The sequence below is a fragment of the Megalops cyprinoides genome, chromosome 3 (assembly GCF_013368585.1).
Source record: "Megalops cyprinoides isolate fMegCyp1 chromosome 3, fMegCyp1.pri, whole genome shotgun sequence".
Classification (NCBI taxonomy): Eukaryota; Metazoa; Chordata; class Actinopteri; order Elopiformes; family Megalopidae; genus Megalops; species Megalops cyprinoides.
In genome coordinates this window covers 19,833,082-19,851,147 of record NC_050585.1, presented here as the reverse complement: position 1 = coordinate 19,851,147, position 18,066 = coordinate 19,833,082, and the positions used below count along the sequence as shown (strand labels likewise).

At 43.2% G+C, this 18,066-nt stretch overlaps 2 protein-coding genes across 2 annotated transcripts; one reads left to right on the top strand and one right to left on the bottom strand.

Annotated features, from left to right (window-relative positions):
* Positions 1-746: 746 nt before the first annotated feature.
* On the bottom strand, positions 747-8,514 carry LOC118774394 (zinc finger and SCAN domain-containing protein 22-like). The gene is made up of 5 exons (XM_036523741.1): positions 8,457-8,514; positions 6,469-7,340; positions 4,692-5,509; positions 4,003-4,022; positions 747-986 (listed from the first exon to the last, which is right to left on the bottom strand). The coding sequence occupies exons 2-5, from the start codon at positions 7,275-7,277 to the stop codon at positions 747-749; spliced, it is 1,887 nt and encodes a 628-aa protein (XP_036379634.1). The 5' UTR covers positions 7,278-7,340; positions 8,457-8,514.
* A 254-nt stretch (positions 8,515-8,768) lies between these two features.
* On the top strand, positions 8,769-12,172 carry LOC118774393 (zinc finger protein 397-like). The gene is made up of 3 exons (XM_036523740.1): positions 8,769-8,837; positions 10,034-11,026; positions 11,122-12,172. The coding sequence occupies exons 2-3, from the start codon at positions 10,296-10,298 to the stop codon at positions 12,170-12,172; spliced, it is 1,782 nt and encodes a 593-aa protein (XP_036379633.1). The 5' UTR covers positions 8,769-8,837; positions 10,034-10,295.
* Positions 12,173-18,066: the final 5,894 nt, after the last annotated feature.

Below are 18,066 nucleotides of genomic sequence, written 5' to 3'. Positions count from 1 at the left end.
TTCCTCTTTAGGACTGGGGGGTGAAGGGGTGGGGTCCTGAAGGAGTATTCCTAATGGTTTCAGTAAAGCATGGCTGTCGTTCCTTCAGACCATTGTGCTGCCATCTAGCTTTTAGCTTTTCTTTTCTTTTTCAGTGTGTTACCGCATGCATGTGCATGCATGAACATCCTCATGTCTGTTTTACAAAGTTAAGAGGATTTATCTCCAAGAGATCTCTTTTTATCTTGATTTGATTTTTCTACCCTCTTTTAGGGAGCGCTTTGAAATAATAACTGCAAGGAAATACCTATCACTATCATCATTATGTACAAATCAAATTTAGTTTTTTTGAGACAAAGCTGTGCTTTGAAGCCAGCTTTGTTCTGTTTCATTCTTTACACTCCTTTCATTTGGAAAGGCTGAATAAGAGTAGTTTCTCCTGAACCTCCTGCTGTGTGTGTGGGCAGCCGTCCTCTCTGGCTGCGTCTGGCCTGGAACACACTCAAGTAGGACAGTTTTACCTGATCCTGGCTCACCTTCAAACCCTGCATCAGTCAACTCAAACTATTCTCTGCTAACACCACAAGGAGGAGAGAGAAAAATCACACAATGAAATTTACACATAAGCCATAAACCCATGCAATGTCAAAGTGTGTTTGTCTGTGTGTGTGTGTGTGTGTGTGTGGTTGTATGTGTGTAATCCAGCCTCATATCATATCCCCATGTATTCTTTTCGTGGGGGCTCTTGGGGTCGAGTCAGAGCTCTTCTAGAGGGCAGTGCTGCCAATTGCAGCGAGTCTGGGCACGAGGTGGCAGCGGCCGGCGGGCAGAGACTCGAGTTTGCCGTGCTGCCAGCACATCCCCGGCGCGCGAGCAGGTGTCGACAGGAAACCAGCGCTGCCAGGGCCTGCGGCGACTTCCTCGCCAAGGTCCCCGTTGGTTCCGGCTTCCTGCACTGGATGGTCTGGAACGGGCCAGCTTGCCTGTCTCTGGACCTCCGGGCCAGACTGATGGGGAGATGCAGTACAGTAGCAGCCTATGGGGGCTGCTAACAAGACACTGTGTCACAGGAACAGCAATACCTAGGCCTACAGGTACCAGACCAACTCAATCCCACAAAAAGTGTACAGGGCACTGTTTAAGGGCACCATAGCTGCCATAGAAAACCTCCTGTAAGGCTGCATTTGAGCTATTTTCCAGCCTTGAGCTACTCCACTGAAACTAGCCAATTTACCAGAGACAAAGAACACTATCCACAGTATTTGTCCATAATAAAAATGATTAACAAATACAGAAAGAACTCAAGTTGAGTAAAATGTGCTTCATAAAAGAACTCATAATATGAGAGTCAAAATAAAGGACCTTTAATAGCATTCCACTGCAAATTGAGAGGAAGCTGCTGGTCAGTTTTGCTGTATAAACACACACATCGGTAAAATTGCACTCATTTATTGAAGACCATTACTTATATGGCTGAATACAGGACAGCCAGCTGACTCCCAAAGGCTCCACCTGGGGTGCCCTGGTCCAAGTCCCCATAGACTATCCTTATCTAAGGTTTAATATCCTGACCCCAGCTACTTCTTCTGTCTTATACTGTGGGGGTGAGTGTTTTTTTAGGGGGGTGGGTGTAGAGGTTTGGTCTAGAGATGGATGATCAGAGACTCCCAGTCATTTACCACATGTCCCAGACAGATACAGACAGCACAGCGGCCAGCCAATCAGAGTTTAGAGCAGCACGGCTAGGCCGAAGAGGGTTGCCATGGTGACAAGAGCTGTTTGTCTGCCTGCCTGAGGATGTCTCTGTGATGGATTACAGTAATGGATTTCTATTTTTTGATTTTTTTTTTTTTTTTTTTGGGGGGGGGGGGGGGGGTGTTAGAATCATATATAAATATCTAAATGGATGAAATATATGAATGCATCCCAAAAAAGCACGCTTTGACAATGGCACAGTGGGCACAACACAACATGGTACTCTGCAGCAAGAGAGACAGAGGAATAAGATGCTGGAATCGTGGACGTGAGCCTGGCCCTTAATTCCAGTTCTGAAACAACTTGAAAAGCACAGGATTCTGGGTTTAACCAAGTGTCTCTCAACCAGGCAGCCCTTATATGGTACTCCATCACCTTTGATGGGCCATAAATCTTCATTCAGACAGTGAGAGATGTGAGCTGATGAGATCTAACAGCTTGGTAGATTATTCAGTCCCCTCAAATACAGAATAGGAATTGGGGACAATCTGAAAATCGGCAACAATTTGAGAGTGTAGAGAACTGTGCCACAGCTTTGTCAGTCTGACTTTTCTCCAGAGAATGATTAGCACAATACGCTATTCATTCAAAAAAAAAAAACAGTTCTCACATAGAAAGAGGACTCACAAAAACATCTGTCCTCAGGACAACTCCTTTAACAGTTCATAGGTGTTTCTGTTAGTGCTTTGGAGAAGCAATGCAGTATTCAAAATAGCTTTTTTTTCTGAGAATAAATGATTAATCAATGCTTTGAAATTCACAAGCGGTGCACACAGCACACACAGACTCACATGTCTGAGCAGTGTTGCCATCTTCTGGGTGTACACAGCTACTTCTGGCAGGGGAAGTCACTGGATACTAGCATTTAGCCAACAGAGACATCTACTGGCTATTTATGTGAACAACATGAATTCAGGGAAATTGAATGTGGCCGCATTCTCATGTTTTCTGCTTTTCAGCATGATCAGTACTATTTAGTGAAAATGTTTAGTTTTAAAACTTAATTTGGATTTAAAGCGTGTATGCATGCCATAGCAAGCAAGAATGATAGATCATTAATGATTCATTTAATGTTTCATGTTTTTAGAAAAAAATGGTTCTTAAACTGCCCATGGTATGTCACTTATTAAAATGCCACCCATTTGGTCCCAATACATGCACACAAAATGATCATGTCCTCAAACAGCAGAGTGGCAGTGCTGAATAAATTTGGTCTTGTGAGCCAAAATAACAGGGCCTGTTGGGAGCAATTACATTTACTATTACTTAGATTAAATCATAACCCATCCTCATAAAAACACATTGAAAATGCTCTATTAATAATTTATTTAATGTGTCAAATATTCATCATTGGTCCCATGACTGAAGCAGGGCATTCATATTTCTGCATGACTCAGGGGGAAGACTGCCCTCTACTGGGCTCACAGCAATATTTTCAGCAGCAACCTGGTTTTTGAATGAAGGCTCTTGTCCATGTACTCAGCCCCACCCTACTTAACTTCAGCCACTATGCATGATAAAGTTCTGATACCAACAGTTCTACAGTTGGGCTTGAGCAGGACAGAGCAGCCTGTTTGACACATTCAAGATCTATATCTATATCTACAGTATATATCAAATCTGTATGTCTTTTTATATGAAGAAGAAAAACACTAATATTGTGTTACAGTATTTGTGTTACAAAGACTGGGATAGCTCACATCACTCAGGTGTAGCATCTGACACATGATCAGCAAGTAACATAGTCAGTAATGAACATGGCTGTGACTGACAAATCCAGGACTGGACTGGAAGATACAAAATGCGGGGCAGGTTGAACAATGTTAGATAACAAGGCCTTTAAGGAAGAGAAATCAAACAAACACTGAATTGACAGAAGTGGCAGAAGGCCTGAATGTGGCTTGAAGGTCACACTTAAAATCAGGGCTTAAAGAAGAGCTGCTGTATGGTAAAAAAGGGGGAACAGGACTAGGCTAAAATGTGTAGAAAGGTTTAATTTTGTGATGCTGTGGAGTACAAAAAAAAAAACAAAATGCCAGAGATTTTTTCCACAGCAATGTACACCACTTCAAAACTGAGGTAAGACGATACAAGCTCATTCGCTTCTGTCACCCCAAGCAAGACTTAAAGTAGACATTTTACATGCTGCAGTGAAATGTCGCATGGATTACTGTAAATATGTATGCAGATATCAGAGTGCTCTTACAATACACATGTGGGCTTGACATTAACCTTCTCAAAATCCCTACAGTAATCCTCACATCTCACCAAAGCTGAATAAACCGCACCTACACATGGAAGAGAAGAGAAAGAGAAATAATATCACTGTGTGCACATGAGACCCTAAGCTACAACTGTTTAAGAGTAGTACTGAAGCAGAACCAATCGAACTCCAGAACACACATGTTCTACAAATCTTTTTCTGATAGAGGCTTTTCTCCTTTTCTGTTGAATCTAGTCCTGAAAACACCAATGGCTAACACTGCATTATGGTTGTTATGTTCATGGTTGGAAAGGTTTGTTTGACTGCATATGTAGGTATAATGTAACAAAATGCCATGTTTCACCCTGTCTTCAAATGGTTGTGAAAAATGAATTACCAAATCTCAGTAAATACTTATCAACTGTATGGCCACTGTTGCATGACTTTAATTTGCTTTACATATACAACCTTTGCATTCGTCATATTATTTCATGAAACAGCAACAGACTACCATATTTATGCACAAAAGACATGCACACAAAAATGTACACAACACAGGCATACATGTCATAAAATATGATTAGACTTATATTATAAACAAGACGTTTTGTCCATCATAGTTTCAAGGTTTCTGGTCATAGAGCTTGGTATGCAGAAAAAGGGGCCAGGTTAAATATTTTGCTTTCTCCCAATAACTCTGCCCTGTTCTCCTGGTGACTCGGCCCCATCCTAAAAGTGACTCCAGCCCGTTTGCCTGGTGATTCTGCCCCATTCTCCTGGTGGGTCCTCTCATGCTTCCTCAGCTGCTTCTTGAGGCGGAAGCTCTTCCGGCAGACGGGGCAGTGGTGGGGCCGCAGGGCGGCGTGGGCGGTGCGGTGGTGCACCATGCGCTCGGCGTAGGTGAAGCTCTTGCTGCAGTCGGGGCACTTGTAGAGCTTGGCGCCCATGTGCACGCTGCGGTGCCTCTTGAGGGCGGTGCTAGTGCGGAAGGTGTGGCCGCAGACCTGGCAGATGTAGGGCTTTTCGCCGCTGTGGATGCGCTGGTGCCGGCGCAGGTTGGTGGAGCGGCTGAAGGTGCGCCCGCATTCTCCACATATGTAGCGCCGCCCACCTGAGGAGTCCTGCGGCTGCTGCCACATGTGGTCGGGAGTGGTATTGCAGCTGGGCTCAGTCTTGGGCCACAGGAGCACACCATCTCCCGTTTCTACCATCTCCAGCCCTGCATCTCTACTGCCCAGCCCGCCCTGTGGCTCCTCTTCCCCCAGAGAGGACGAAGGGGATTGGCCATGGCAGGAGCGTGCTGTGGTGAACAGTGTGCCTTCCTGCTGGTCATCCGCTGTAGCAGGAGAGGAAGCATGCATTGGAGGGTCGCAGGAGTCTAACTCTTCAGTCTTCATCTCCACAGTTCTTTCTGTTTTACATACAGGATCATCCGGATGTGATTCCATGTTAAATCCGGAGTCTGCTTGGTTGTACTTCAATGAGTTCGATGTCTGTGCTTTAGTGAGGCCACTTCTCTCGATCTGATGTCTGCTTTTAGCCCTTTCTGAAGCCATCACTGTGACATCTTTGCTGTTTCAGGCACAAACAGAAACTTTCATCATGACATAGTAAACATAGAGATCAACTCAAGTCAAAATATCTACTGAAGATCAATTACAAATGAAAAATTTGTGGCAGTTCAATGTTTTTTTCTTTTCATAACTATTATGAGGTTGGCAGATGAAATTTGTTATCTATCTTCCTCTAGCCTCAGCGCTAACACACACAGTAACATTTTAACGAGCCTAAAGGTGACGATAATAGTTCTTTCAAGTGCTCACAAACTGAAAGTCGTTTTTTAGCAGGCATGAAATTTTTAACAAATCCTACCTAGTGCAAGGTTTCATGAGACAAAAGAGACTGCCAACAGACAATGAAAACTAAACATCCTCTGAAATAACCTCCCAACAAGAATTAGCTGTTTCCAGTGAGTGTCTCTTTCTGTATGACTTGAGTGTTACCCAGTCCTGAGATGATGGCAAATACCATGATTTCAAATCTCTCATGATTTGTTTGCCCCAACCCAACTCATTTTGAGGTAACCTGGTGCTCTAGCATGTCAGGACACTCTCAGTACAATCACAAAGTACAAATTACATTACATTGCATTCATTTAGCAGATGCTCTTATCCAAAGAGATTTCTAGCACAAAAGAACAGAAGTGTATCCATTCAATTTAAACAAACAACAGTGTCAGACCAATAACCAATGTTGACCAATGTTGTTGACATTAGATATGACAAAGCATTCCTTAAAATTTCTGTGACCATACTAATATTAATAATATCTTCTGAATGTTAGACCTACATCACTGTCTTTCAGGACTTCTGCAATAACAGTATTAGGGTCAGGTAACTTAGTTCTGACAACTGGGTTCTCACCATTACACATTCCCTTAGGAGTATGTCTATAATATTAGGGGTAGATAAGACTATAACCATCTATGAGTCAATATGAGTCAATATGATGGGTGACTTCTGACTACATACCGCTTTGAAATGTTTGGACTGCACCTCTGTGAAGGGGTCTGTCCCATCTCTGAGGTGACACCGTTGGGCCCTGCAGAACAGGTCCTCCTGCCTAAGGAGACTTCACTTCCCTCCACTGGACTCTCGCTCTGGGAGCCGAAGTCCATGGTTACACCGGTCAGGGAGATGTGACTCTCTGCAAGCTTCACAGCTTCGTCCAGGTCGGCGGGCCTGCCCGCTCTGACCCATTCGGCGGTGTGGTCCGGCAGCATGGCAGTGAACTGCTCCACCACCACACACTGCAGGATCTCGGCCCCTGACCTCTTGTGCGGTTTCAACCAGCCGCTGGCTGCCTTTTCTAGCTCCCGGGCCAGAGCGCGTGGACCTAGGCCTGTACTGCAGCTCAGCGAGCGGAACCTGGTCCGGGAGCTCTCCTCCGCCAGAGGGCCCCGGTCCAGCACTGCTGCTTTTAGAACCTGGTACTCAACATCGCCCCCTGTTTGCACAGCACGGAACGCCACCTCAGCCTCACCAGTCAGCTGCGAGGCCAGGGCGGACGCCCACTGCCTTTTGGGCAGGTGGGCGGTCAGGGCGGCGCGTTCGAAAAGCGACAAGTACGTGACAGTATCGTCCTCGTCTGTCAGGCTGGGCAGAAAGAGTCTAGTGGAGACCAAGGCCCCATCGATCTTGGCAGACAGCTCCGTCAGGAGGCTGGAGAAGGCAGCGGACTGCTGCTGGCCTTGGGCAGTTAGGGTCTCCAGTAAGTGTCTCTGCAGTCCAAGCATGGTGGTAACAAACTGGCTCAGGTCCTTTTCCTCGCTGGCCTCCATGGTGTCATTTGTTGTCTGGTCCCCTGTAGTTGTTGCGGACTTGGCTCGGTCTGATGGGTCGTACTACAGTGAAGTTATGGTGGAAAAAAAAAAAAAAAAAACAGTCGCGCATGATGTCCTCCAGTTTTCATGTAGGTCCTCATTTAACATATCTAATTCACATTCTACAACTAATATTCATTGCATTTTGTTAATTATTTCATTGTGGGGCGCAAATCACAAATTGCATATTATGGTGACGTCTGTCAAAACTGTTTACCTTTAGGGTACTGAATATGTTATCCTCTGTGTGCTGTTTTGACGCGTTTCTTTTTTCATATCCCAGGAGTCTTGCATGTGTGACTAGCACTGTCATAGCTAATTTGTGCGAAAGTGACTCAACCATATCCTGTGCAGTAACTCTTATGGACATTTACGTATTCAGTGCTTTCACAACAATGCAATGATACCATACATTATATCAGACCTAAAGAAGTTTTCATTAGTGTGTCAAATTCAGTTGCTCATATACGTCTTGATGAACATTATATTCACTGCGGAGGCTACGGGGTATAACGATTAATTATAGCTACTTTGATTACAGTAAAAACCGAGGAAACGTATCAAAGAGGTATGTTTACGTGATTAACGTTAGAGATAACGTAAAGATCCTGTCTGAATTCGTTGCTTAAGTTAATAGCACAAAACGACATGACACATTCTGGCTCTCAGATCGAGTTAAATCCGCAAAAAAACGTTACTTGGGTTAGAAACTCTTTAGTTTTGTAATAAAAGCTAGTCAGTCAGTTAGTCTATATTTTCGCAATCTCTATACAATGAAAGCTAGTTAGTGGTAGATTTTTTTTTTACAGAATATGTAACCGGTCTAGTAAAAAAATCTTCTTATTAACCGCTAATTTATAAAGTGGCTGACTCCACAGCACACAATTACCTCACCAGCGCAGGCTAACAGGCACAGAATAAAATAAATGGCTTGAACGGTAAGGCTAGCTGCTTAGCTATTGTGTCAACCGTAGCCAGCCGGCTACTGTCAGTTTCTAATGTGGCGTTAGCTTTAGCTTTTTCCACTTCTGCGGGAACATTAATGCATCCTTGTCAGAAAGACAAGAAAACATTGTTTAAATGCACACAACTAGGTAGCAAGCTAAGCATTCACATTTTCTCATAACGTTAACTTACAGACCTTGTCGTTCTTGTAGCTGAGGACTTTTATTTCTCACATTTCGGAAGAATTTTGTTATGCAGTGGGTGGGCTTCACATGTTAAAAACAGCTTCCTGTCCTTTCACGGGGTCAGGGGTAACGGCCAAACTAACGCAAAAGCGTAAAACCACAGTTAAGAGTATCTTCTAACTTACATTACGTTATCTATTTAGCGCGCATGCGGCTTTTTGTTAAAAGAAATGATTTTGCTCGTGTATGTTGGTTTGTGTTGGTGGTTGCTGGCTACTAACCTAATCTTCAATGGCATAGGTCATACTTTTATTCTGAAATTCCCACTACGCGTGGCCACAGGAAGAAATTACCTGGGTAACGTTACTGCTTTTTGGACATCATAACGGTAATAAATGTGCGCTTATTCCATGATGTATTATATGTATGTGCTTGTCGTAAATTACTGTGATATTGTGTGATTTGCTGAAATGTTTTCAAATGAAATGTCAATCCAGCTACCTAGCTATCTCTGATTACGTGAAGCAGGTGTTTAGGCTGTATCAGCACTAGTGCTGTGGTTATCTAGTGTCACATCAGATCCATTTAGGCAAAACCTGTTTAACCGATGCTAAATATGTATGCTGCATGCGCAGCATGTTAAGACTGCTGGAATCTTACAATATATTGTTTCTCACTTTCTTCTTCAGCTAGTCAATATATAGAAATCTTTATCTAACTAGCAAACGTATGTATACTAGTTTCGTATTTTGAGATTGCAGCTATGCTATCCAGCCAACATGGGGTGGCAGGCACCAAGCTGCCATACCTGACCTGCCCAAGTGCTGGGTCCTTTATAGGATTCCCTGCAGAAACAACCACAATGTCTTTGAGTCCATACAAACACTGAACTCATTTAAACACACTGAAATTTTCTTGTCTGTTACATGATTGCAAATCATGCAGTATCCCTAATAATACTTCTCACCATTGCTTGTTCTGTTTGGATAGCCTAAACCTTATTCAAGCTACAGAAACATCTTTTCGTTATAGTCAGCTATGAGTAAACTACCTGCACTGACATACAAGTCATCATGGGTAATTTGATGTGTATGGGTTATTCAGTATAATTCATGTAGATTATTCTGAGAACAATAAAGCCAGCTAGCCATTACCTTCGTTTCTCTGTTAGTAGCCTAAAGAAATAACAAATTGGTGAGATAATTACTTCTAAGAGGTTGGCCAAAAGGTCTTTTGTAGGTCTAGTTTATCTTCTCCAGGATGTCTGAATTTCCCATACGTCAGACTAATGGATATTTTTCAAGAACTACCCTAATTGTACCAATTGTGCCAGTTGCTGGGAAGCGGTGTCTTAATGTATGAAAAAGGCAAAAAAAAGTTACAAATATGGTGATTTTTCACCCTTCAGAAATAAGCAATTGCAGGGAGTTACTTTGTGCTGCCTCATGCAGATATTTAAAACCGAGAATCATAAATCTTAATGGCAAGGCTTGCGTATAAATGTATTTATGAGGTTTATGATATAGCTACTTGAACTACTTGAATAGATTTTCTTTCACATTAATTTCTTCTTTCCTTTCTCAGCATACACTACAGATAAAATCTGCTCTCCTTGATGAAGCTGCGTTTTGGTCTGCATGCAGAGCAGTACCTACTTCTTTAAAAAAAGATGTACAGTAAGTAGCAAGGTCCAGATCGGCAGCACTTTGTGACACACGTTGGTTAGAAATTGCTGTCAGGACTGTTCCACACGGCCCTGTCAGATGACCACTTCGTAAGTGATTCCTTGGGGGGCTCTTCACCAAAGTGGCCCTAAAACTCTCCTTTGAAACGGGACAGAGTGGTCATGGATGTCATCCAGTTTCTGGCATCCCTGCTAGACTTGCACAGGCAGCAATTGCAGGCCCTGACACGGCAGGGGGAGATCCAGGCAGAGGTCCTGGCCAAGCTGCTGGAGGCTGAGGGGTGTGGGAAGCTCCACCTGTGCCGCTCCATGGAGAAGGAGCTGCGGATGCCCAGGATGAAGCTGGAGGAGGAGGACCCCGAGGCCTACCTCTCAGTGTTCGAGCAGGCAGCAGCCAGCTGTAGGCTACCCAGGGCAGAGTGGGGGGCCAGGCTGGTGGGGCTGCTGAGTGAGGAGATGCGGACAGAGACCTGCTCCATGTCAAAGTCACCCACCTCACCCGACTATGACGCCCTGAAATCAAGGATACTGGACCAGGCTTGGGCTGTGGAGGAGCAGTGCAGACTTGACTTCAGCTCCATGAGGTATGACCCACTCAAGGGGGTGCGAGAACTGGGTGAGAGGCTGCACTCGGCTGCCAAGCTCTGGCTCAAGCCGGAACGGAGGACGGCAGATCAGGTGGTCCAGAGGGTGGCCGTGCAACGCTTTGTCTCCCTCCTGCCAAAGGAGACTAGGAGCCTGGTGCACAGGCAGTTCCCGGCGAGCATGGAGGAGGCCATCCATATGGCTGAACTGCATCTGGGCCGAGCTACTGCGCAGGACTCTCCTCCTGCTTGCGACCAGATTGCAGAACAAACAGACTTACACAGACAAAATGGGGAGGTGGAACCAAGGTAGGTCAGGTTTTTTTGATGAATGGTAAATAAATGGTAAATTTTGTTTGTTTCCAAGTTTGTAAACCTATCCTTTGGTTTTATTCTTTTTTCAGACTGGCTAAACTGCGAACCAGCTGTTACCAGACTGATGCCCGTGGAAATCTGACCAAGCCATTTCTTAACAAGCCAGATACAGACAAACTTTGTCAATCCGACAACCTCTGTTTGGAGGCTCAGGAGCCCGAGGAGGTCTGCCTGGAGGAGGACGGCTCTGTGGAGGGGGAGAGCTGTGTCAAGGTTGTGGAGCCTGTGGACGGGGGTGGTGTGGCTGAGGGGGGGGTCTCCTTCTCCACTGAGCCAGCTGAAATGGAGAAGAGGACAGTCTTTATGGGGTCTAATAAAATGCAGGTCTTTTCAGCATCTGAGGAAGGCGATCCTACCATCATCTTACCTCTTTGTCTGACACCCAAATACAGCTCTGTCACCACAGGAACTGGAACTGACCCTGTGGCCTCCTCCTTAAAGTCAGACAGTACGGCCTCGGAAATAGAAATGACTCTGGCACAACCCCACTGTCTCAGTTATCCGGGGACCAAGAAGAGCATGGCTAAGAGGAAGTGTGAATATCCTGATTGTGGGACGTGTTACGGCACGGCTGCCCACCTGGGCAGACACAAGTGCGGCCATCAGGGGGAGCAGGGTTACTCCTGCCCCCGCTGTGACCGGGTTCTGGCCACCAGCAAGCAGCTGACCCACCACCTGCGGATGCACGAGAAGCTGCACTGCTGCACGGACTGCGGCAAGCGCTTCCGGGACAGTTACAACCTGCGGTGCCACCAGAGGACGCATACGGGGGAGCGCCCCCACCGGTGCCCCGACTGCGGCCATGCCTTTGCCCAGGAGAGGGGCCTCCGCGAGCACCGCAACATCCACACGGGGGAGAGGCCGTTCCGCTGCAAGGAGTGTGGGAAGGGGTTCCGCCACAGCCGCACCCTAAGTAAGCACAGCCAGCTGCACTCGGAGGATCGGCCCTTCCTCTGCGCCCAGTGCGGCTGGACCTTCAAGCTCAAGGACGCCCTCAAGAGGCACCAACAGACTCACAACAAAGGGAGAGCCAACGACGGGGGCTTGGGCGACCCTCAAGGTGTTCCCAAAAACAGCTGATATAGCTATATATATAAATCCTATATAGGTGTGGCATAATGGAAGCATTAAGCATTCACAATGTGTTGTGAATGATACATGACACGCTTTAACACATCATAACATGTTTTGCAGATAATGTATATAAAGAAAAAGTGATAAAGTGTGTCATGTATCCTGCACAATGAATTGTGAATGCTTAATTCAGCCATTATGTCATGCTTATGCATTTTATGCATTATGCTTTGATGTTGTTGTACGTGTGTACAATATATGCTGGACTAACACTGCGTTATTGTGGCAGCTAGGGGCTGGCAAGACAAGCAATTGAAGTGAGGATGAGACACATCAGGAAGTGACGGACATGTTTCTGGTTTGCACACTCCAGGACCACAGTTGCCTCCACAGACCACAAGTCATTCCAGATTTTGAAGGCACTTGCGTACTGGCTCCAATAAAGTTATATTTGTGTGGTTGTATATTACACTTATTGTGTAAGAAATAACATCAATGGTAATACCTTCTGAAAGTATAGTCTCCCTACCTTGTTAACTTCTCTAGTTTCATTTGGGTTCAAAGTAAAACATGCCAGTCTGTTCTTTCTCTCACTGTTAGCAGAAAGTGGCATGCCTTTACTTATTTAAAGGCATGTAAACCAATAAAGAGTTGAGTTGGATGTAATAAGCATGTATCAGTTAGTTATTTAATATAACTCAACGCTGGGGTCAAATATTGCTTGTGAACAATTCAGGCAATATGTACTGGTGTTTCTTTTTTTAAAATTACTTAATCTGGGTAATGTAATCTAATGTACCATTGTTTAGTTAGTTACATAGTTTGTCAATCACATTATACCTTTCTTGTTTACCAGCTAAACTTATTGTATGATTGTTGATATGCTATATGGCTAACTCAGAAACCGATACAATTTACTTAAAAATAACATTAACCAGTCAAACTAGACACACTTTGTAGGGCCGCCATTATGCTGCTATTAATGCTTCCATTCCATTTCCAAGAATTTGAGTTATTTGTAAAGTAGCAACAGCGAGAAGGAATTAAAAGGAGAAGAAACATGATTTCAAAATGTGGTCCGTGTTGCTTTTTTTCTGTGACGGTATCATATTGTGGTACAGCGTCTCTAATTTAAAAGTAGAACAAACAGCAGAACAAACTGGGGTATAGGGGTGGGCAGGTTGGCCAGGACCCCCCATCCCCCAGCGGTGTGCTAATATCCATTGGCTACTTAATGTTACATCCCAGCCTGTAGCATGTGTGGCACTAGTATTGCATGCTGAGCAGGTACTGACACATTTTTGTAGTCCAAATCCATGTCTAACTCACTTGTTAAGGTCATATCCAGAATTATTTGGCAGAGTAAATGGACTAGGGGGAGAGTAGACTACATCCACCAAATCCACTGGGAGGTCTGGAACTACAAAATATGGAACATTATTGGCTGCAGCCCAGCTCTGTGCAATGCCAGTATGGATGTTAGACACTGCCGGTACCAGGTAAATGTACACATAAACTCTTGTCTGAAACCCATTCTGTGAGGGAAAGATCACAGGGGGGTCACTGGGTGAATGGCCATGGGCTGGTTACAGAGTTTGGAAAGAGGTATAACAAACATCTGATCTGCCCTCCAGAGTCTCAGCCTTAACACCTACTGTTTATATCAACAGCTTTGTACCACTTAGACTAGATGCAGGATTCAAAAATTGGACACTTCAGAAACTATATTTCTTAAATAGATTATTCAAGGTTTGTGTAAGATATACAATAAGATACATAATTTCAAATATTTGATACAACAGTCAACTGATTTTCTTCTACCCAGAAATACTATCATACAAATTGGAATAAGTCAGCAGGAACACCTTCTCCTCAGTCAAAATTCAGGTCAGGCAAAATAATGGTGAACCAATAACATACCTGTATAAACCCTATCCTCAGTGCACAAAGTACTGTGTATTATATTGGGAAAATAAGTTGTATTGGGAGATAAGTGATGAACTATAGATAGATGTATGTACTTAATCCCAGATACCAATTCATGGAGAGAATTTCCAATTGAAATGATTAGTAGATTTTACAGAACCCCTTAAATTGTAAGTCAAGCAGCTGGAAAGAGTATGTAGGTGGGAGGCCACCATCTCTCCACCCTATCTGGTAATGTCCCAGATAGATAGATAGATAGATAGTCCCTAGATACAGTATGTCTTAACTGTTTGAACTATGTTTTTATATTTCATTTTCAGCTGCTGCCAAGTGCGCTTTGTGCCCATGGGATTGCACAACAGAAATTTTTTCAATAACATTCCACCACTTTTTCGCCTGTAATATTAAAAGGAAGTGTGGTTAAATGTTAAATGAATAGACTACTGCATTCAAGCGTACGCATTGACTCGGGCAGCAATCCTCTCCTGCGCCAATTGTCTCTCCTTTGCCGCTGCAGCTGTGCTCCTTTTTTTCTGAAAGTGTGCACATATTTGCCATAAGCACGTATCAGACTTTCTAACTCCAGTGGGATGACGTAGGACAACCTTTTTTTCTCGCCGGTGGCCATGGTGAATCGTAGTATCTGAGCTCCACTGATGATGGCTTTTAATAGTCGTCATGCACGCGAGTGAACATACTCAAGAGTTGATCGAACTAACTCAGATCGGCTGTTCTGGAACCGAAAACTCGGAGTTTCCCATCTCAGGGTTCATCAACTCAGAGTTCAGGGTTAGGCTCAGTGTTTGTTAAATCTGCTTTCTGGAATACCCCCCTGGTCACCACTCTTTAAAAACAGGACATTAGTCGGCTGTTTTTGTTGCAATTTTGAGCACTTTACCTACTTTTTTATGTTAAAGAATCCATTACATGGCTTTGTTTAACTCTGAAACATGAAATATGGATTTATCTGCTTTTGCAAAAAACAAACTTTAAACAAACAAAAAAACTTCAATGAAGTTTAATTTTATAAGTTACCTGTATTTTTTGAATTATATTTACTTAATCAAACTGCAGATTGATATTATCTGGAATGCACAATAAAACATGTTTTAAGAAATTTATATACTATATATATATAAATATATATAAAAATATATATACTGTATAAGGGATATGCAGAGAGCAGAGAGAGAAAAATATAACCTATTTATTACTTTTTTGCGGGGATTTCCCGTAGAATTGATGAATAGGGTATGTATTTCAAGGAGTGTCAGCCAGAGAGCGCAAAAATTAAGGATGGGTTTATTCTAATTATTACATTAGCTCCTTGCGCCTGATTTAAAGGAAAAACATATTAAACTTATTTAATGAAACTATACCGCCCAGTGAAAGCATGTTTTAATTTAGGCGCATAAAAATTATTTTTGAATCTACCTGGTTTGCACCTACCTCAGTAAATCAGGGGGCGAGTCTTTATTTGTATCGTAAAATTGAGGATTAAAATTTACCTACAGAGCAAACTCTCCCGTTCTCTGCTACACCTGTCTTAAACAAATAATTCCTAATCGTTATATTGTTATTACCGCTTTTTCACTATGTCTCCCCCTGCACATTTAACTAGCCTATATTTCATGTTTAGGAAAAATATAATCAATGAATTACTAATATTGTAATGACTAGAGGAAACTCTTGCTGATTTATGTTTTCATTAGCGTTATTAATCTTCTCATAGTTTTCAGTTAGCATTCGCTATATTTTTAACGTTAAATCGCTGTTTCCTCAAAGCTAAAGTAAGCTGGAATTTTTCCAATCTCGTGTTCTAATCGCACCGGTTTTAGCATACGGGCTAAACGGCAAATCACACCGGTGTGACCGTACGCACGAAAGGGTTAAAAAAAAAACCTTGTCTTTTTAACAGTGGATTTTCTTGAACGTTACTGAACGTGTCTGTGACGTAACTTAAGGAATTTATTACAATTCGATTGTTTTAAATTAAACCATAGCCTTGTGACGTTTTACGTGATGTTGGAAATTTCTGTATAAGAGACGTTAACCCGGAGCGTGGTTCAGCCATATGGTCAAGACATTCGACTATCGAGAACTACGGGCGAGAGAGGTTACAGAACTACGTAATTCAGCATTCAGCAACCATGGGCCAGAATGGGGTTGACCCTGAGGTCACCCTGAAACTGGCCCGAGGAAAAGAAACCAAGAGTGGTGATAAGAAAAATAAGAAGAAAGGTAGGAAGTTCTTCTCGTGGTTCAGCTGCCTGAAGGGCAACAAAGAAGAGCCATACGATGAGATTTGCAATGATATTCCGGCATCAAAAGGTAAGAACTACACACCTGCTCAACAGGGAGCAACAACGTTCCTCTAAAATTTCTTATTAGACAAAAGCATCTCCCGGTAGGTCAACTCACAATTGTGAGCAGGTTAAAAGGTAAAATCCCCGATGTAGATTTGCTATTCCCAGCGAGCTGCAACCAATGATGGCTGTTTTAAATATCGTTTATACCAGCCACTAACTAGCTTGTAACTAACTTGCAGACTTGATTTTCATTGTGTGTGTGTGTTTTCCGCTAATGAGAGATTTACTACTAACGTACTAGGGTAGTATAAAGTAAAGTGAAGTAAAGTAAAAATGTAGCTCAGATTATTCATGTAACTTGGCTTCATTTCGTACTTCGTAAATGTAAGTAACTTTGGAGTTTTTTATGCTGAATTTTATTTTTGTGGCGATACTTAGATGTGTAATTGAGTATACTATATACTGAACTGCATGCGGTAAAAGTACCCTACCTAAAACTGATGACATACACTAACCCTGCAGTTGTCAACTGGTTAAAGGTAAAGCATTTGTTTTTATTGGGTTTAAGATTAATTTATATTCACATTTAGTCATGCAACAGGCTCTTATCCAGACCGATTTACAAAGTGAAAAGTTTTCTCAAATACGCCTAAAGATTAAATGGCATAAACATCTGCAACTTTGAAGCACCATCAAAGACATTGTCATCACATCCATAATCTTATCATGGCCCCTGGTCATAAAGAGGATGTTAGATAGATTGCAAAGGTAATTTCTCTTAATTTCAATGTAGATGCTGCTCCCAAGTCCTCCATTGGTGCTGGGGGCACTGACAGAAAGAAGCCGCTGGATAGGTCCGGAAAGGGAAATGAGAACCCTGAGGAACCTGCTCCTACCAAAGATGTTTTCACCCAGATGCCTGTCCCCGTCCTTCTGGTGGGTATTTCTGATAAGAATTGGGTTTGCATGGCATCGCAATATGCGCGTGTTCATGTTTTGTGTCAAGGTCTTCATTTAGTGCCCTGTAGTCATTACATATGGGAATAATATCATACTCATCAAATGCCTTATTTGATAGATTTATTCTATTTAACCTGACGTCTTACCATTTACTTTCATGAACGAATATGAATATGGTCTCACTCACCATGAAATTGATTCCTTTAAATGGAGAATTAAAGAGGATTCTATATTTATGTTTGAATCATTCTTTCTCTTTATTCCTTTATCTCAACACCTTGTTACTACAGATCGGCAGCCTGCAGAGGGAGATTGCTGCCCAGGTTAAGAAGAGGGACAGACTGCAGGAAGAGGTGCAGAGGATGAAGAAGGAGACTGAGTCCCTTCAAATGGAGAACCAGGTGAGCTGAAATCACAGGTTGGCTCCAGAAAGTCTCATGGAGCAAACTATGAAACCTGTTTCTGAAGAACGCAAACAAAGTGAATGGTCTGATGAGGTGTTAATCTTGCTTGTCCTCTGCAGATTCTCAACTCACAAAAGCGGAGGATGGAGATGGACCATCGGGAGGCGATGGCTGACATCATGGAGCAGCACTCCAAAGAGCTGACACAGGTGGGTATCAGGGCGCATTGGGGTAGGCATACAGGGCAGGTGCAGGCATGGCGAGAAGTCAGCCATGCTATGGCATTGACTAAAAATAAGTA